This window comes from Netta rufina, assembly GCF_964035555.1.
Source record: "Netta rufina genome assembly, chromosome: 31".
In the NCBI taxonomy this organism is placed as follows: Eukaryota; Metazoa; Chordata; class Aves; order Anseriformes; family Anatidae; genus Netta; species Netta rufina.
Window position 1 is genome coordinate 2265782 of NC_140155.1, and position 19394 is coordinate 2285175.

At 49.5% G+C, this 19394-nt stretch overlaps 2 protein-coding genes across 7 annotated transcripts; both read right to left on the reverse strand.

Annotated features, from left to right (window-relative positions):
- Nucleotides 1-243: 243 nt before the first annotated feature.
- On the reverse strand, nucleotides 244-8306 carry LOC311220408 (uncharacterized protein). 4 transcript variants are annotated; one of them, XM_084303925.1, is made up of 7 exons: nucleotides 8247-8306; nucleotides 7581-7706; nucleotides 6053-6135; nucleotides 5777-5903; nucleotides 5006-5116; nucleotides 2655-4878; nucleotides 244-2256 (listed from the first exon to the last, which is right to left on the reverse strand). In XM_084303925.1, exons 3-6 carry the CDS (start codon nucleotides 6074-6076, stop codon nucleotides 3119-3121), a joined length of 2022 nt encoding a protein of 673 aa, XP_084160051.1. In that variant the 5' UTR covers nucleotides 6077-6135; nucleotides 7581-7706; nucleotides 8247-8306; the 3' UTR covers nucleotides 244-2256; nucleotides 2655-3118. The 4 variants fall into 4 exon arrangements, with proteins under 4 accessions (XP_084160051.1, XP_084160048.1, XP_084160049.1 ...); XM_084303922.1 differs by having other exon boundaries at nucleotides 2655-4881; XM_084303923.1 differs by having other exon boundaries at nucleotides 2655-4881; nucleotides 7581-7724; nucleotides 8247-8274.
- Nucleotides 8307-12147: 3841 nt separating this feature from the next.
- Nucleotides 12148-16642, reverse strand: LOC311220416 (uncharacterized protein). 3 transcript variants are annotated; one of them, XM_084303935.1, is made up of 5 exons: nucleotides 16526-16642; nucleotides 15008-15090; nucleotides 14732-14858; nucleotides 13960-14070; nucleotides 12148-13835 (listed from the first exon to the last, which is right to left on the reverse strand). In XM_084303935.1, exons 2-5 carry the CDS (start codon nucleotides 15029-15031, stop codon nucleotides 12157-12159), a joined length of 1941 nt encoding a protein of 646 aa, XP_084160061.1. In that variant the 5' UTR covers nucleotides 15032-15090; nucleotides 16526-16642; the 3' UTR covers nucleotides 12148-12156. The 3 variants fall into 3 exon arrangements, with proteins under 3 accessions (XP_084160061.1, XP_084160062.1, XP_084160060.1); XM_084303936.1 differs by having other exon boundaries at nucleotides 12148-13832; nucleotides 15008-15093; nucleotides 16526-16602; XM_084303934.1 differs by having other exon boundaries at nucleotides 15008-15093; nucleotides 16526-16602.
- Between the last annotated feature and the right edge of the window lie 2752 nt (nucleotides 16643-19394).

Below are 19394 nucleotides of genomic sequence, written 5' to 3' on the forward strand. Positions count from 1 at the left end.
AATGTTTAAAAGAAAGTATTCCCTGACCTCAGCAATGCCAGAGACTTACAGCTTGCTGAACTGTGCTGGGAGCTGGTCTGCGCCTACCTAACAATAGCAAACATTATTCAACACCCTCAGGGGGAGGAGGAAGTCTGAATCTGATGTTGGGATAACAGAGTAGCAAAACCAAGAGACCAATGGATGGTATTAGTCACCCCTGTAGTCAAGATGAAACAATGGAAGAGGAAGTCAGTTTATTTAGTAAGGGAAGGAACTTCTCCTAAAAGGCTCTGGGAGGGAGAAGTGGAAGGGGCAGACTGCTCTAAAACAGGGCCATCACAAAAACAGGAGGAAAAACAGACAGAAAGAGCCTCTGAAGGCAACTCCTGTCAGGCATGAAGGAAAGCTACCCCTTCAAGTAAGATGTATGTCAGCCAGGCAAGTGGACTACCATGGAGAGAGGTATCCAGTACCTGAGGCAATTAGCTGTGATGGAGGTGATTTATAGTAACCTAGAAAATGAACAGATATCCAAAGATCCAGATCAAGTCAAATGCATGCAACCCATGTGACAGAAGTTTGTACGGAGCTCACCATCATTATATGCCAAATCTTTGTCAGTAATGACCTGGAAAGACCCAGAGGAAGCCATGGTGGATGAATTGGCTAGCTAACTCCACCAGTACAAAGAAAATCTTATCTTCTTCCCTATGGCCCTGTGTGTTGACTGCTGAGAAACTTTCTCAAGCAGTCATAGAACCATAGAAATAAAAGCATTGGAAAGCCCTCCAAGATCATCTGATGCAACCATACCCCTACCACTAATATCACCCACTAAACTATGTCCCTAAGCACCATGTCCAACCTTTCCTTAAACACCCCCAGGGACAGTGACTCCACCACCTTCCTGGGCAACCCATTCCAATGCCTGACTACTCTTTCTGAGAAGAAATTTCTTCTAATTTCCAACCTGAACCTCCCCTGGCACAACTCGAGGCCATTCCCTCTAGTCCTATCACTAGTTATCTGTGAGAAGAGGCTGACTGCCAGCTCCCCAAACCTTCCTTTCAGGTAGTTGTAAAGAGCCATAAGGTCTCCCCTGAGCCTCCTTTTCTCCAGATTGAACAACCCCAGTTATCTCAGATGCTTCTCATAGGACTTGTGTTCCAGGCCCTTCACCAGCTTTGTAGCCCTTCTCTGGATGCATTTCAGTGCCTCAATGTCCTTCTTGTAGTGAGGGGCCCAAAACGCAACACAGTACTCGAGGTATGGCCTCACCAGAGCGGAGTACAGGGGGACGATCACCTCCTTGTTCCTGCTGGTTACACTATTCCTGATACAAGCCAGGATACTCTTGGCCTTCTTGGCCACCTGGGCCAAGATTTGCAGGGCTCAGTTTCTGGTGTCCACCGCTCCTGCAAGTCTTGCAATGGGTTCATGAAAGGCAAGTCCTGCCTGACCAGCCTCATCTCCTTCTATGACCAGGTCTCCCGCCTGGTGGATAAGGGAAAGTTATCTCAGAACAGGACTTGTGGTGTTCTGTCAGCTAATGGGTGGCTTGCCTTGACTTCAGCAAGGCTTTTGACACTGTCTCCCATAACATCCTCAGGAAGTGTGGGCTAGACGGAGTGGACTGTGAGGTGGATTGAAAATTGGATGAATGGCAGAGCTCAGAGAGTTGTGCTTAGCGGTGCTGAGTCCAGTTGGAGACCTAGCAGTGTCCGCCAAGGGTAAGTACTGAGTCCAGTCTTGTTCAAAGTATTCATCAACAACCTGGACGATGGAACGGAGTGCACCCTCAGCAAGTTTGCTGACCACATTAAGCTGGGAGTAGTGGCTGATACCCCAGAGGGCTGTGCTGCCCTTCAGAGGAACCTTGACAGGCTGGAGAGATGGGCTGGGAGGAACCTCCTGAAGTTCAACAAAGGCAAGTTCAGGGTCCTGCATGTAGGGAGGAATAACCCCAAGCAACAGTACAGGCTGGGGGCTGATGTGCTGGAGAGCAGCTCTGCAGAGAGGGACCTGGGAGTCCTGGTGGACAGCAGGCTGACCGAGAGCCAGCAATGTGCCCTCATGGCCAAGAAAGCCAACAGTATCCTGGACTGCATTTGGAAGAACATTTCTAGCAGGTCAAGGGAGACCAGGAGGACAGACAACAGCAGCAAAGTGTTTCAGAACCAGGAAAGCTTTACCCCAGGCAGGATCCAGGTCCTGGTTCCATCTCTTGCAGAGCAAAGCAGGTTTGTCCGGGCCAGATCAGGTACAAGGAAGCAGCTGTTTCAAGGTATGATGTAGAACAGATCTGTAATATTATATCTGGGACTATATTTCTAAGACCTTCCTCCTCTCCCCACCTGACATCAAATGACCAGAGTCCATACCTCTGCGTGTATCGATTCCTGCATGCTATAAAAATTCACCTGCCTCCTGTTGTCTCTATCAAGCTAAAACCTCCAGGTAAGGAATTTTCATCTCCTGCCCCTACATTCCTTTAGGGGATCCAGAAGGCAAGATCTTCCTCTAGTGGCTCTTCTGACGTTACCTTTTGTTCTGCCAGCACTTGGTATCCTTGCTTGCTTGTTCTGGGGCTTGTGCTTCCTCCTTAACTACAGGACTTGACAAGAAAAAACTCACAGCACATGGGTTGAGACAGAGACAGGGAGATCACTTACCAACATGAGCTCCTCAGTGCGCTGCAGTTTAGAAAAAAGGTGACATGAAAGTCAGGAATCCCAGAGAATATTTTACATAGCGATAATCAGAATAAGGAAGTGAAGAGGGGATTGGATCTGTCCAACAGCCATCGTCAGATGCCCACACTAGGAACAGGGTTTCTCTCTCTGCTCTCAGCCATATGCACCATTCCTTGATGGGCTCTCAGTGATATCTCCCAGGGAACACAGCCTGGGAAAACATCTTATTCTTACACCTAGTGCTCCCTGCTGTCTGCATGGGGCTAAACCTCGGCTTCAAGTTTCGGGGGAGGGAGTCTGATCTGCAGGAGGGTTTGAAGATGAGTTTGCCACAAGGCTCTTCCTCTGCTCACGGTATTTGTAAGGTTCTCTTCTGTGTGAATCTAGAATTGGGTGACCAGCTTCGAGCTCTGGCTGAAGCTCCTCCCACACTTAGGGCACTACTACAGCTTCTCTCCTTTGTGGATATGCTTGTGTGATCTAAGTTCAGAACTGCTTTTGAAGGCCTTTGCACAGTCAGGACACTTGTATGGTCTCTCTCCTGTGTGGGTCCCTTTGTGCCATTTGAGTCCAGAACTCGAGAGGAAGCTCTTCTCACACTGTGAGCACTTGTAGGGTCTCTCTCCTGTGTGGATCCATTTGTGCGCATTGAGTCCAGAACTCGCTTTGAAGCTCTCCCCACACTCAGGGCATTTGTAGGGCTTCTCTCCTGTGTGAAAGCGCTGGTGGTAGATGAGACCTTCTCTTCTTCTGTAGCTCTTCTCACACTGTGAGCACTTGTAGGGTCTCTCTCCTGTGTGGATGAGTTTGTGCAATTTGAGTAGAAAATTCCTTATGAAGTCCTTCCCACACTCAGGACACTTGTAGGGTCTCTCTCCTGTGTGGGTCCGTTTGTGCAATTTGAAGTCAGAACTTGTTTTGAAGCTCTTCTCACACTCAGGGCACTTGTAGGGTCTCTCTTCCGTGTGGATTCGTTTGTGCAACTTGAGTGAAGAAGTCCTGCTGAAGACCTTCCCACAATCAGGGCACTTGTAGGGTCTCTCTCCTGTGTGGATCCGTTTGTGCAATTTGAGCCCAGAACTTGAGAGGAAGCTCTTCTCACAATCAGGGCACTTGTAGGGTCTCTCTCCTGTGTGGATCCATTTGTGCCATTTGAGTCCAGAAATCGAGAGGAAGCTCTTCTCACACTGTGAGCACTTGTAGGGTCTCTCTCCTGCGTGGATCCGTTTGTGAAAATTGAGTAGAAAACTACTTATGAAGCCTTTCCCACACTCAGGGCATTTGTAGGGCTTCTCTCCTGTGTGAAAGTGCTGGTGGTAGATGAGATTTACCCTTCTTTTGTAGCTCTTGTCACACTCAGGACACTTGTGAGGTCTCTCTCCTGTGTGGATCTGTTTGTGTATACTGAGTACAAAACTCGTTATGAAGCCCTTCCCACACTCGGGACACTTGTAGGGTCTCTCTTCCGTGTGGGTCCCTTTGTGCAATTTGAGTTCAGAAATCCTTATGAAGCCCTTCCCACAATCAGGGCACTTGTAGGGTCTCTCTCCTGTGTGGGTCCCTTTGTGCCATTTGAGTCCAGATCTCGACTGGAAGCTCTTCCCACACTCAGGACACTTGTAGGGTCTCTCTCCGTTGTGGATCCGTTTGTGCAATTTGAGTTCACAACTCTTTATGAAGCTCTTCTCACAATCAGGGCACTTGTGAGGTTTCTCTCCTCTGTGAACATGATGATGGTAGACGAGTTCAGAGCTGCTTCTGAAGCTCTTCTCACACTCCAAGCACTTGTAGGGTCTCTCTCCTGTGTGAATCCGCTGGTGTATAACCAGACTGGAACTTGTTATGTAGCTCTTCCCACACTCAGTGCACTTGTAGGGTTTGTCTCCTGTGTGGATGCGCCGGTGCTTAAGAAGATAGGAATGACTTTTAAAGATTTTTCCACACTCGTCACATTGGTTCTCCAATTTCTTCTGGCAGCCTTGCTTCATTGTCAGTTCTTTAGCCTCCTTTTGACCTTTGCTGCCATCTAGGGGCTTCCGAGCTCCATTTCCCGGATGGGTTTGCAGTGGCTTCTTGAGATGCTTTCCATGCTCCAGGCCCTTTTGCACGCCCCTTCTGGTTTTTCCCACAGAGACAGCATTCAGCTGCCTTTGGGCCACGCCACCTTTCTGAAGAGTCTCCGCTGCTTTTGTGATCCTGTCACCTGCTGGATGACAGAGGAAATCCACAACCAGCCCATAGTGCCCACAATATTGCCCAGGCAGAGCTCTCTGATCCTCTGATCTTGGCTTTTGCCAACCCCTATCTCCTCCCTTCCTCCACCACCTCACCTGGGCTGAGGTCTCCTGTCACATCCTCCACGCCATGCAGATCTGGGATCCAGGGATCTTCCCCTTCTTCAAGCTGGGAGATCACCACGGGTTTAGGGGATGGAAGTAGTCCTTAAATGACATAAACAGAGGAGATGAGAGCATTTGGAGGGCTACTAAGATGATCAGAGGGCTGGAGCACCTCCCTATGCATAAAGGTTGAGGAAATTGAGCTTCTTTAGCTTGGAGAGGAGAAGGCTCCAGGGAGACCTCACTGTGGCCTTCCAGTGTTTGAAGGGAGCGTATCAACAGGAGGGGGAAAGCATGCTTGGGGGATGCAGTTAACTTCAAGAAGGTTTAGGGGAAAACCGAGGAAGGCAATGCTGAGAAGGAAGATTTACATGCAACCACCAAGAAAAGCTCTTTTGGACGCATGTATATATAACTATAATATATACATGTATATGTCTATATAGCTATATCTTTTATATATTATTGTATTATTAAATATTCTAATATACAGTATTATTTTTGCTATTATATTATGATTGTATCATTATATCATAATACATATACATTGTATTGGATAACACACTACTGTCTTCTTAACTCATCCTTATCTTTTTTGTGTGTGGTTTTAGGTTGCTGTTTTTTTTTTTATTTTTTATTTTTTTCCTTCTATATGCAGTAAATAATTGCATTGTGTTTATTATATGTCTTGCTCACAGAGGCTTCTTCTACACCACGAATGCTCCCCTACTGAGTAGAAAAAGAAGCAAAGCCCTCACTCACCCAGTGAAGTTATGGACTCATACGTCTCCAGCATCACGTCCCGGTAGAGCACTCGCTGTGCAGGATGCAGCAGCTCCCACTCCTCCCTGCTGAAATACACGGCCACCTCCACGAAGGTCACGGGTTCCTGCAAGCAAAGAGGCTCCATGTAGAAGCAGCCTGTTGATGACAGAAGCTCCAGTCCCAGTGGCTTCTCTGTGCCCAGCACACAAATGCTGGCTGACGGCACCTCACCTTCCCCCTTGGCCTCTCCTGGCTGCTTCTCCAAGCCCCTACCTCAGCTGGATGTGCCGTGGCCATTTCCTGCCCTCCTGTAGGCTGGGATAATCACAGCTGAAAGGTAGATGTCAAACTGGAACCTGCTGGGACAAGAGAAATGGCAGGGTAGGTTTGGGGGAATGCAGCAGTCCCTGTCCCTGTCCCTCCCCAGCGCCAGCCCAGCTGCAGGCCATTGATTGGGGGTGAAAGCCAGCTGGGACACAGGTTTAAGAAAGGAAAAAGCTGCTGCACATCAGCAATCGTCAGAGAGGAGTGAGAAAATGAGATGAAAACAACCCTGCAGACACTAAGGTCAGTGACGAAGGAGGAAGGAGGTGCTCCAGGCACCTGGACAGAATTTCCCCTGAAGCCTGTGGCCAGGACCATGGGGAAGCAGGCTGTTCTGCTGCAGCCCACAGTGTGGCAGAGTGGATCAGATCTCTAAACTGCAGCCCACTGAGGAGCTCATGTTGGGGCAGGTGGATATGGCCTAAAAGGGGGTGCAACCCACAGAGAGCTGCCCTCTGCCCCCTCTTGTTTGACTGTGATGTTTATTGGAAAGTGATCACCCCTGACCCTGTCTCAACCCGTGAGCCGGCCCTGTCTCAACCTGTGAGCAGTGAAGTTGTTCTTGTTTCAGAGGATTTTCTTCCCCTGACCCGTTCAAGAGGAGCCCTGAGTGAGTCCAGTGCTGGTGAAAATGCTGACTATGCCTGAGGGAGGACCAGCAGCTGCCTGTAAAATGGGTCTTCAGTTACAGGCAGATCCTGAACAACAGACTTAGGAAGCATTTGCAGAACAAAGAAAGCCAAGTCCTGTAGGTAAGGAGGTAGCACAAGCCCCAGAACAAGCAAGCAAGGAAACCAAGTGCTGGCAGAACAAAAGGTAACATCAGAAGAGCCACTAGAGGAAGATCTTGCCTGCTGGATCTCCTAAAGGAATGTAGGGGCAGGAGATGAAAATTCCTTACCTGGAGGTTTTAGCTTGAGAGACACAACAGGAGGCAGGCGAATTTTTATAGCATGCAGGAATTGATACACACAGAGGTAAGGACACTGGTCATTTGATGTCAGGTGTGTGCGCGTCTTAGAAATGTAGTCCCACATATATTATTACAGAGCTTCAACAGGTCAGCAAAGCATGCTGATCGTCTCTGCTCACTTCTTGATTTTCCCAGCTCCAACCCCGTCCTGTGTCCCCTCAGAAACCTCAGCAACAGAGTCTAAGCCACGGCTCAGGAAACAACACTGCAGATCCAGAGCCTTCCTGCTGAGAACTTGCATACTCTGTCACAGAGCCCAGCTCATTTCTTGGCTGCAGCCAAGAGAGGAGCAGTGAGCAACAAGTTGCATGCTTTGGGTCCCGACAGCTATCTCCCACCCTTGAACAGCAACATGCATCAGATCCTGCTTTTCCTTTCCCCTTTTGCATGACCTCCCAAGTCTGGTGCTGAGCTTTAGGTGCTCAGGCCCTGTCTCAAAGGGGGCAATCATGTGAAAAAGGAAAATCCTGCCTCTTGTCTGCATAAGCAATGAAGAGTACCTACCTCGAGTCCACAGTAGGCTGCTCCCACCCTCCTTGCAGGCAGCCTGGCTCCTCTGAGTCATGTAGGCTGGAGGATGCCAAGTGTTCTGAGGCTGGACCCAGCTGCAGGATGGCCACGGTGCACCTCCTGCAACCAAGACACTGCCTGGGTGGCTTCCAATCAGGCTCTCGCTTGCCTTACAGGGTGCCCCTCTGAGGTCTGCTGGTGGGCAGGGAGCTGGGAGCTGCACCTAAGGCTTTACCCCCCCACCCCAGCCTCCCCGAGCACCCTGGCAGAGCCCAGACTCTCATGCTCTTCCTCTGTGGGGGTATTTCCACGCCGTGGGGCTCTATTCAGGCCCAGCCCAAGGTTCTTAACCCCTTATCAGCTCTGTAGGAGGTGCTCTGGGCTACAGCTCAGCCTTAGCCATGGCTCCTCCTGATGTGCAGTGTTATAAATTCCCAGTCTATTTAGCTTTATATGATTTATTTATAGGGTTAATAAAAGGCAAGTAAACAGTGCTGGGTGTGCTGGGGAGTCCGGGCTCCTCCCACACGCATACGTCTTACATCAGGCGGCTCGGTTTTATGTTGCTAGGCTAATACATATTCATCACTACTTCTAGAAAAGGCAGGGTTATTATAGTTAGTTCCTAGAAGCCGAACCCTCCCAAGGGCACCCGCATACCAGTCTCCAGTGGTCCCTCGGGGGTCGGGTGTCGTTATTGCTGAAGGCTCGTAGTCTTCCTCCCAGGCTTTGTCCTTCCGCTTCCTCTCTCTCTGTATTTGGTAGCGGCTGGGCCGGATGTCAGAGACTTGCACAGCCTCCACTGCAATAGTCAGCAGTTCTCTGCAAACCCCTTTGTTCTCTTATCCCCTAGACCTGGCCTCAACATTAACCCTTCAGATCCTCTATTGACACAAATTGCGAATTCCTTACATGCAGTGTGAAATGTGTTCATCTGATTCGTGTCAATATGGAACAATGCTAGGGTCGCATGATGAAGTGTGACCTTCTGTCTTACATACCACTGTATAAACACAAGTCTAAGAAAAACAGTGTGGTTAATGTATATAGTTCTGGTATCTTGCAGAGGAATGGTCTAGCAATTCGTGTCAATAGAGGGTTTGAAGGGTAAACCTTGAGACTCGGGTCTAGGGAATAAGAGAACAAAGGAGTTTTCAAAAAATGCTGATTTTTGCATGGGCCGTTGCAGACGGATGTCTCTGAGATCTGGGATAAGAGATTCACAAATAAGGAGAAAGGGGAAGCTGAAGGACGACTGAAGGACAAAGCCTGGAAGGAAGACTACGAGCCTTCAGTACGAGCAACCCCCCAGAGGGACCACCAGAGACTGATACGCATGCGTCCGTGGAGGGTTTGTATCCCGGGAAATTAATTATAATAACCCCGCCTTTTCTGGAAGTAGTGATGAATATGCATTAGCCTAGGAGCATAAAAACCAGCCGCCTGACGCAATAGGGGTGCATCTTGGTGGAGCTGAGACTCCCGGTGCACCCAGCGCTGTTTGCTTGCCTCTATGCGTTTAATACATTGTAAACTTGCAATCCTATTTGGGACTCAGTCATTTATTTCACACAGCATGGCTTCCTGGCCACAAACCAGAATGTGTTGTGAAGCTGCAGCACAGAAAATCAAAGAGGTTGGTTAGGGATTGACCTCGGCGCCTTCTCTGTTGGCTCACCTAGAGCGTGCCACTGTGTGAGGAAAGGGTTAAGTGCTCTGCTCAGCCTTCCGTGCTCTGCAAGGAAAGAGTTAACTCTGCTAGCAGCAGGCCACTGATGTGCTCAGGCCTTTGATAGCAGCTCTGGGCAGAGACAAAGGAAAGGCACCCACAGAGGAGGAGCCTGAGAGTTTGGGCTCTGCCAGGGTGCTCAGTGGGGGGAAAAGCCTTAGGTGCAGCTCCCAGCTCCCTGCCCACCAGCAGACCTCAGAGGGGCACCCTGTAAGGCAAGTGAGAGCCTGGCTGGAAGCCACCCAGGCAGTGTCTTGGTTGCAGGAGGTGCACCATGGCCATCCTGCAGCTGGGTCCAGCCTCAGGACACTTGGCATCCTCCAGCCTATACGACTCAGAGGAGCCAGGCTGCCTGCAAGGAGGGTGGGAGCCTGATTTGTCCCAGAGCTTGTGTTTTCATTGGGGCCTGCTTTCTTAAAATGAAAAACGGAAGGACAGGAAAGGTGCAAGGGGGCTTTGTTTCTGGTGTCAGTTCCATGAGCTCCAGCTGAAGTTCTTCCTGTAATCCCTGCAGACATGCTTTCTTCCTTTCTTTCTGTAGTGCTTTAACCCGGCCAGCAGCTAAACACCACACAGCCATTCGCTCACCCTCCCACTTCCCTCTCTGGGATGGGGGAGAGAAAAGGGAAAGTAAAACCCGTGAGTTGTGATAAAGACAGTTTATTAAGACAGGAAAATAATAATAACAATAAAAATAATAACAACAATGATAATAATAGTACTACTAATAATAATGTGTACAAACAAGTGATGCACAATGCAATTGCTCACCACCTGCTGGCTGATGCCCAGCCTAACCCCGAGCAGTCCGGCCACCCTTCCCCGGCTAGCCACCCCTATATATTGTTTAGCATGACGTCAGATGGTATGGAATACCTCTTTGGCTAGTTTGGGTCACCTGTCCTGGGTCTGTCCCCTCACAGCTCTTGCCCGTTGGCAGGACAGAGCAAGAAGCTGAGACGTCCTTGGCTTGGTGTAAGAACTGCTCTGCAACAATTAAAACATCGGGGTGTTATCAGCACTCTTCTCATCCTAAGCCAAAACATAGCATTCTACCAGCTACTAGGAAGAAAATTAACTCTGTCCTAACTGAAACCAGGACACTTTCCAGCCAAGTTTTCTTTTGGATCTTCATGCACTCACCCACAGCAGATGGGTTTATCCAGGGGTTTATCCAGAGGTGACTTTCCTGGGCTGAGTGAAGAGTCACTTTCCTGGGTGACTTTCCTCATACACATCCCTGGGAGAAATGTGCTTCTGATCCACCTACCAACATCCCAAGGGCTTCCAGTGGCTTCGCCACAGCCAGCTCTGCACTCTCCTTTGGGTGGTCACTTGGCACCCCATCTCCAGTTTTTCAACTTTGATAGCAGCTCTGGGCAGAGACAAAGGAAAGGCCCCCACACAGGAGGAGCAATATGGGTAATTGGGGAGCAATTTGGGGAGCCATATTGCTTTTGTCCCCAGACATTGCTTTGTCCCCGGTGTGGGAATTATTGCTCCCCCAAAGGGGGAGCAATATGGGTAATTCCCACACCGGGGACAAAGCAAGAACAGGATATATTTGTCCCAGAACACCCACCACAACCTAAGGCCAGGAAGGGTGATATGCTCCAGCCAAAGGATGGGAAAACTCCAAGGCATGCCGGTCACAAGCCAAAATGGGGTCTGCCTTGTCCAAGTGAGCCAAAGTGAAACTGGGAGCATTTCCTTATGCAGAGGTGTGGGAATTGTGACTTTTTTTCTGTGCCTTGATGTGTCATTTGTGAATCTTGGCAGGATGCTGCTTACTCAGGTGGAGATTGGAAGTGTTGCCTGCCTTGCTTTGGGATGAGCATCACCAAAACTCTGGACTCCTTACCCAGCACTGCTCTGACTTCTTAGCTCTCCTAACATCTCCTTGACATCTCCCAAAGGTTCACTTGCAGCTGGCCAGCTGGTCCCCATGGGCTCTTGTGGGAGGAGCAGTGAGCTGGCCACTGCCAAAATATGAGCCCGGCTACAAGCGTAGAGGACAACACAGAGCATCAGCTGGCTTTTCCTGTTTCCCTTTTCCTTTCCAGACTCTATCAGCAACCCTACACCCTTTGCATCCCAGAGGGGGTGAAGGCACTGGGGAATCTGCTAAGCTGCTCAAAGAAGATGGAGCAAATGCATCATTCCTTGCTGGACTCACAGCAATATCTCCCAAGAAAGGCACCAGCAAATATCTTGACACCCAGAGCTCTCTTTTGTCTGCACCAGGATAAACCACGGCTTCAAGGCTCAAGGATGGAAGTTTGCTCTTTGTGGGGTTTTTATGCTGGGTTTCCCGGTAGGAATTTAAATGTCTCTGTCACGGCTTCTGGGACTTGGTATTTACTGCTGTTACCAAACCATTGGGCAGCAAGTCCCTTAAAGGTGAGGGGAAAAAAGGTGACGTGAAAATCAGGAATCCCAGAGAATATTTTACGCAGTGATAAACAGAACAAGGAAGGGAAGAGGGGATTGGATCTGTCCAACAGCCATCATTGGATGCCCACACTAGGAACAGGGTTTCCTCTCTCTGCTCTCAGCCATATGCACCATTCCCTGATGGGCTGTCAGTGATATCTCCCAGGGAACACAGCCTGGGAAAACATCTTATTCTTACACCTAGTGCTCCCTGCTGTCTGCATGGGGCTAAACCTCGGCTTCAAGTTTCGGGGGAGGGAGTCTGATCTGCAGGAGGGTTTGAAGATGAGTTTGCCACAAGGCTCTTCCTCTGCTCACGGTATTTGTAAGGTTCTCTTCTGTGTGAATCTAGAATTGGGTGACCAGCTTCGAGCTCTGGCTGAAGCTCCTCCCACACTTAGGGCACTACTACAGCTTCTCTCCTTTGTGGATATGCTTGTGTGATCTAAGTTCAGAACTGCTTTTGAAGGCCTTTGCACAGTCAGGACACTTGTATGGTCTCTCTCCTGTGTGGGTCCCTTTGTGCCATTTGAGTCCAGAACTCGAGAGGAAGCTCTTCTCACACTGTGAGCACTTGTAGGGTCTCTCTCCTGTGTGGATCCATTTGTGCGCATTGAGTCCAGAACTCGCTTTGAAGCTCTCCCCACACTCAGGGCATTTGTAGGGCTTCTCTCCTGTGTGAAAGCGCTGGTGGTAGATGAGACCTTCTCTTCTTCTGTAGCTCTTCTCACACTGTGAGCACTTGTAGGGTCTCTCTCCTGTGTGGATGAGTTTGTGCAATTTGAGTAGAAAATTCCTTATGAAGTCCTTCCCACACTCAGGACACTTGTAGGGTCTCTCTCCTGTGTGGGTCCGTTTGTGCAATTTGAAGTCAGAACTTGTTTTGAAGCTCTTCTCACACTCAGGGCACTTGTAGGGTCTCTCTTCCGTGTGGATTCGTTTGTGCAATTTGAGCCCAGAACTTGAGAGGAAGCTCTTCTCACAATCAGGGCACTTGTAGGGTCTCTCTCCTGCGTGGATCCGTTTGTGCAATTTGAACCCAGAACTTGAGAGGAAGCTCTTCTCACAATCAGGGCACTTGTAGGGTCTCTCTCCTGCGTGGATCCGTTTGTGAAAATTGAGTAGAAAACTACTTATGAAGCCTTTCCCACACTCAGGGCATTTGTAGGGCTTCTCTCCTGTGTGAAAGTGCTGGTGGTAGATGAGATTTACCCTTCTTTTGTAGCTCTTGTCACACTCAGGGCACTTGTGAGGTCTCTCTCCTGTGTGGATCTGTTTGTGTATACTGAGTACAAAACTCGTTATGAAGCCCTTCCCACACTCGGGACACTTGTAGGGTCTCTCTTCCGTGTGGGTCCTTTTGTGCAATTTGAGTTCAGAAATCCTTATGAAGCCCTTCCCACAATCAGGGCACTTGTAGGGTCTCTCTCCTGTGTGGGTCCCTTTGTGCCATTTGAGTCCAGATCTCGACTGGAAGCTCTTCCCACACTCAGGACACTTGTAGGGTCTCTCTCCGTTGTGGATCCGTTTGTGCAATTTGAGTTCACAACTCTTTATGAAGCTCTTCTCACAATCAGGGCACTTGTGAGGTTTCTCTCCTCTGTGAACATGATGATGGTAGACGAGTTCAGAGCTGCTTCTGAAGCTCTTCTCACACTCCAAGCACTTGTAGGGTCTCTCTCCTGTGTGAATCCGCTGGTGTATAACAAGACTGGAACTTGTTATGTAGCTCTTCCCACACTCAGTGCACTTGTAGGGTTTGTCTCCTGTGTGGATGCGCCGGTGCTTAAGAAGATAGGAATGACTTTTAAAGATTTTTCCACACTCGTCACATTGGTTCTCCAATTTCTTCTGGCAGCCTTGCTTCATTGTCAGTTCTTTAGCCTCCTTTTGACCTTTGCTGCCATCTAGGGGCTTCCGAGCTCCATTTCCCGGATGGGTTTGCAGTGGCTTCTTGAGATGCTTTCCATGCTCCAGGCCCTTTTGCACGCCCCTTCTGGTTTTTCCCACAGAGACAGCATTCAGCTGCCTTTGGGCCACGCCACCTTTCTGAAGAGTCTCCGCTGCTTTTGTGATCCTGTCACCTGCTGGATGACAGAGGAAATCCACAACCAGCCCATAGTGCCCACAATATTGCCCAGGCAGAGCTCTCTGATCCTCTGATCTTGGCTTTTGCCAACCCCTATCTCCTCCCTTCCTCCACCACCTCACCTGGGCTGAGGTCTCCTGTCACATCCTCCACGCCATGCAGATCTGGGATCCAGGGATCTTCCCCTTCTTCAAGCTGGGAGATCACCACGGGTTTAGGGGATGGAAGTAGTCCTTAAATGACATAAACAGAGGAGATGAGAGCATTTGGAGGGCTACTAAGATGATCAGAGGGCTGGAGCACCTCCCTATGCATAAAGGTTGAGGAAATTGAGCTTCTTTAGCTTGGAGAGGAGAAGGCTCCAGGGAGACCTCACTGTGGCCTTCCAGTGTTTGAAGGGAGAGTATCAACAGGAGGGGGAACGCATGCTTGGGGGATGCAGTTAACTTCAAGAAGGTTTAGGGGAAAACCGAGGAAGGCAATGCTGAGAAGGAAGATTTACATGCAACCACCAAGAAAAGCTCTTTTGGACGCATGTATATATAACTATAATATATACATGTATATGTCTATATAGCTATATCTTTTATATATTATTGTATTATTAAATATTCTAATATACAGTATTATTTTTGCTATTATATTATGATTGTATCATTATATCATAATACATATACATTGTATTGGATAACACACTACTGTCTTCTTAACTCATCCTTATCTTTTTTGTGTGTGGTTTTAGGTTGCTGGTTTTTTTTTTTTATATTTTTTTTTTTCCTTCTATATGCAGTAAATAATTGCATTGTGTTTATTATATGTCTTGCTCACAGAGGCTTCTTCTACACCACGAATGCTCCCCTACTGAGTAGAAAAAGAAGCAAAGCCCTCACTCACCCAGTGAAGTTATGGACTCATACGTCTCCAGCATCACGTCCCGGTAGAGCACTCGCTGTGCAGGATGCAGCAGCTCCCACTCCTCCCTGCTGAAATACACGGCCACCTCCACGAAGGTCACGGGTTCCTGCAAGCAAAGAGGCTCCATGTAGAAGCAGCCTGTTGATGACAGAAGCTCCAGTCCCAGTGGCTTCTCTGTGCCCAGCACACAAATGCTGGCTGACGGCACCTCACCTTCCCCCTTGGCCTCTCCTGGCTGCTTCTCCAAGCCCCTACCTCAGCTGGATGTGCCGTGGCCATTTCCTGCCCTCCTGTAGGCTGGGATAATCACAGCTGAAAGGTAGATGTCAAACTGGAACCTGCTGGGACAAGAGAAATGGCAGGGTAGGTTTGGGGGAATGCAGCAGTCCCTGTCCCTGTCCCTCCCCAGCGCCAGCCCAGCTGCAGGCCATTGATTGGGGGTGAAAGCCAGCTGGGACACAGGTTTAAGAAAGGAAAAAGCTGCTGCACATCAGCAATCGTCAGAGAGGAGTGAGAAAATGAGATGAAAACAACCCTGCAGACACTAAGGTCAGTGACGAAGGAGGAAGGAGGTGCTCCAGGCACCTGGACAGAATTTCCCCTGAAGCCTGTGGCCAGGACCATGGGGAAGCAGGCTGTTCTGCTGCAGCCCACAGTGTGGCAGAGTGGATCAGATCTCTAAACTGCAGCCCACTGAGGAGCTCATGTTGGGGCAGGTGGATATGGCCTAAAAGGGGGTGCAACCCACAGAGAGCTGCCCTCTGCCCCCTCTTGTTTGACTGTGATGTTTATTGGAAAGTGATCACCCCTGACCCTGTCTCAACCCGTGAGCCGGCCCTGTCTCAACCTGTGAGCAGTGAAGTTGTTCTTGTTTCAGAGGATTTTCTTCCCCTGACCCGTTCAAGAGGAGCCCTGAGTGAGTCCAGTGCTGGTGAAAATGCTGACTATGCCTGAGGGAGGACCAGCAGCTGCCTGTAAAATGGGTCTTCAGTTACAGGCAGATCCTGAACAACAGACTTAGGAAGCATTTGCAGAACAAAGAAAGCCAAGTCCTGTAGGTAAGGAGGTAGCACAAGCCCCAGAACAAGCAAGCAAGGAAACCAAGTGCTGGCAGAACATCAGAAGAGCCACTAGAGGAAGATCTTGCCTGCTGGATCTCCTAAAGGAATGTAGGGGCAGGAGATGAAAATTCCTTACCTGGAGGTTTTAGCTTGAGAGACACAACAGGAGGCAGGCAAATTTTTGTAGCATGCAGGAATTGATACACGCAGAGGTATGGACAATGGTTATTTGATGTCAGGTGTGTGCGCGTCTTAGAAATGTAGTCCCACATATATTATTACAGAGCTTCAACAGGTCAGCAAAGCATGCTGATCGCCTCTGCGCACTTCTTGATTTTCCCAGCTCCAACCCCGTCCTGTGTCCCCTCAGAAACCTCAGCAACAGAGTCTAAGCCATGGCTCAGGAAACAATACTGCAGATCCAGAGCCTTCCTGCTGAGGACTTGCATCCTCTGTCACAGAGCCCAGCTCATTTCTTGGCTGCAGCCAAGAGAGGAGCAGTGAGCAACAAGCTGCATGCTTTGGGTCCCGACAGCTATCTCCCACCCTTGAACAGCAACATGCATCAGATCCTGCTTTTCCTTTCCCCTTTTGCATGACCTCCCAAGTCTGGTGCTGAGCTTTAGATGCTCAGGCCCTGTCTCAAAGGGGGGAATCGTGTGAAAAAGGAAAATTCTGCCTCTTGTCTGCATAAGCAATGAAGAGTACCTACCTCGAGTCCACAGTAGGCTGCTCCCACCCTCCTTGCAGGCAGCCTGGCTCCTCTGAGTCGTGTAGGCTGGAGGATGCCAAGTGTCCTGAGGCTGGACCCAGCTGCAGGATGGCCGCGGTGCACCTCCTGCAACCAAGACACTGCCTGGGTGGCTTCCAGCCAGGCTCTCGCTTGCCTTACAGGGTGCCCCTCTGAGGTCTGCTGGTGGGCAGGGAGCTGGGAGCTGCACCTAAGGCTTTACCCCCCCACCCCAGCCTCCCCGAGCACCCTGGCAGAGCCCAGACTCTCATGCTCTTCCTCTGTGGGGGTATTTCCACGCCGTGGGGCTCTATTCAGGCCCAGCCCAAGGTTCTTAACCCCTTATCAGCTCTGTAGGAGGTGCTCTGGGCTACAGCTCAGCCTTAGCCATGGCTCCTCCTGATGTGCAGTGTTATAAATTCCCAGTCTATTTAGCTTTATATGATTTATTTATAGGGTTAATAAAAGGCAAGTAAACAGTGCTGGGTGTGCTGGGGAGTCCGGGCTCCTCCCACACGCATACGTCTTACATCAGGCGGCTCGGTTTTATGTTGCTAGGCTAATACATATTCATCACTACTTCTAGAAAAGGCAGGGTTATTATAGTTAGTTCCTAGAAGCCGAACCCTCCCAAGGGCACCCGCATACCAGTCTCCAGTGGTCCCTCGGGGGTCGGGTGTCGTTATTGCTGAAGGCTCGTAGTCTTCCTCCCAGGCTTTGTCCTTCCGCTTCCTCTCTCTCTGTATTTGGTAGCGGCTGGGCCGGATGTCAGAGACTTGCACAGCCTCCACTGCAATAGTCAGCAGTTCTCTGCAAACCCCTTTGTTCTCTTATCCCCTAGACCTGGCCTCAACATTAACCCTTCAGATCCTCTATTGACACAAATTGCGAATTCCTTACATGCAGTGTGAAATGTGTTCATCTGATTCGTGTCAATATGGAACAATGCTAGGGTCGCATGATGAAGTGTGACCTTCTGTCTTACATACCACTGTATAAACACAAGTCTAAGAAAAACAGTGTGGTTAATGTATATAGTTCTCGTATCTTGTAGAGGAATGGTCTAGCAATTCGTGTCAATAGAGGGTTTGAAGGGTAAACCTTGAGACTAGGGTCTAGGGGATAAGAGAACAAAGGAGTTTTCAAAAAATGCTGATTTTTGTATGGGCCGTTGCGGACGGACGTCTCTGAGATCCGGGATAAGAGATTCACAAATAAGGAGAAAGGGGAAGCTGAAGGACGACCGAAGGACAAAGCCTGGAAGGAAGACTACGAGCCTTCAGTACGAGCAACCCCCCAGAGGGACCACCAGAGACTGATACGCATGCGTCCGTGGAGGGTTTGTATCTCCGGAAACTAATTATAATAACCCTGCCTTTTCTGGAAGTAGTGATGAATATGTATTAGCCTAGGAGCATAAAAACCAGCCGCCTGACGCAATAGGGGTGCGTCTTGGTGGAGCTGTGACTCCCGGTGCACCCAGCACTGTTTGCTTGCCTCTATGCGTTTAATACATTGTAAACTTTAATTGCAATCCTATTTGGGACTCAGTCATTTATTTCACACAGCATGGCTTCCTGGCCCCAAACCAGAATGTGTTGCAAAGCTGCAGCACAGAAAATCAAAGAGGTTGGTTAGGGCTTGACCTCGGCGCCTTCTCTGTTGGCTCACCTAGAGCGTGCCACTGTGTGAGGAAAGGGTTAAGTGCTCTGCTCAGCCTTCCGTGCTCTGCAAGGAAAGAGTTAACTCTGCTAGCAGCAGGCCACTGATATGCTCAGGCCTTTGATAGCAGCTCTGTGCAGAGACAATGGAAAGGCACCCACAGAGGAGGAGCCTGAGAGTTTGGGCTCTGCCAGGGTGCTCAGTGGGGGGAAAAGCCTTAGGTGCAGCTCCCAGCTCCCTGCCCACCAGCAGACCTCAGAGGGGCACCCTGTAAGGCAAGTGAGAGCCTGGCTGGAAGCCACCCAGGCAGTGTCTTGGTTGCAGGAGGTGCACCGTGGCCATCCTGCAGCTGGGTCCAGCCTCAGGACACTTGGCATCCTCCAGCCTATACGACTCAGAGGAGCCAGGCTGCCTGCAAGGAGGGTGGGAGCCTGATTTGTCCCAGAGCTTGTGTTTTCATTGGGGCCTGCTTTCTTCAAATGAAAAACGGAAGGACAGGAAAGGTGCAAGGGGGCTTTGTTTCTGGTGTCAGTTCCATGAGCTCCAGCTGAAGTTCTTCCTGTAATCCCTGCAGACATGCTTTCTTCCTTTCTTTCTGTAGTGCTTTAACCCGGCCAGCAGCTAAACACCACACAGCCGTTCGCTCACCCTCCCACTTCCCTCTCTGGGATGGGGGAGAGAAAAGGGAAAGTAAAACCCGTGAGTTGTGATAAAGACAGTTTATTAAGACAGGAAAATAATAATAACAATAAAAATAATAACAACAATGATAATAATAGTACTACTAATAATAATGTGTACAAACAAGTGATGCACAATGCAATTGCTCACCACCTGCTGGCTGATGCCCAGCCTAACCCCGAGCAGTCCGGCCACCCTTCCCCGGCTAGCCACCCCTATATATTGTTTAGCATGACGTCAGATGGTATGGAATACCTCTTTGGCTAGTTTGGGTCACCTGTCCTGGGTCTGTCCCCTCACAGCTCTTGCCCGTTGGCAGGACAGAGCAAGAAGCTGAGACGTCCTTGGCTTGGTGTAAGAACTGCTCTGCAACAATTAAAACATCGGGGTGTTATCAGCACTCTTCTCATCCTAAGCCAAAACATAGCATTCTACCAGCTACTAGGAAGAAAATTAACTCTGTCCTAACTGAAACCAGGACACTTTCCAGCCAAGTTTTCTTTTGGAT

Bases quoted from the DNA above. Each gene is read 5' to 3' on its own strand.
- LOC311220408 (XM_084303922.1), bottom strand. From the start codon at position 6,076: ATGGCCACGGCACATCCAGCTGAG. The intron at 5,904-6,052 runs GTAGGGGCTTGG...CTTTGCTTGCAG, and splicing joins CCACGGCACATCCAGCTGAG to GAACCCGTGACCTTCGTGGA. The intron at 5,117-5,776 runs GTGAGTGAGGGC...ATGTCATTTAAG, and splicing joins TGAGTCCATAACTTCACTGG to GACTACTTCCATCCCCTAAA.
- LOC311220416 (XM_084303935.1), bottom strand. From the start codon at position 15,031: ATGGCCACGGCACATCCAGCTGAG. The intron at 14,859-15,007 runs GTAGGGGCTTGG...CTTTGCTTGCAG, and splicing joins CCACGGCACATCCAGCTGAG to GAACCCGTGACCTTCGTGGA. The intron at 13,836-13,959 runs GTGAGGTGGTGG...TCTGTCATCCAG, and splicing joins GACAGGAGACCTCAGCCCAG to CAGGTGACAGGATCACAAAA.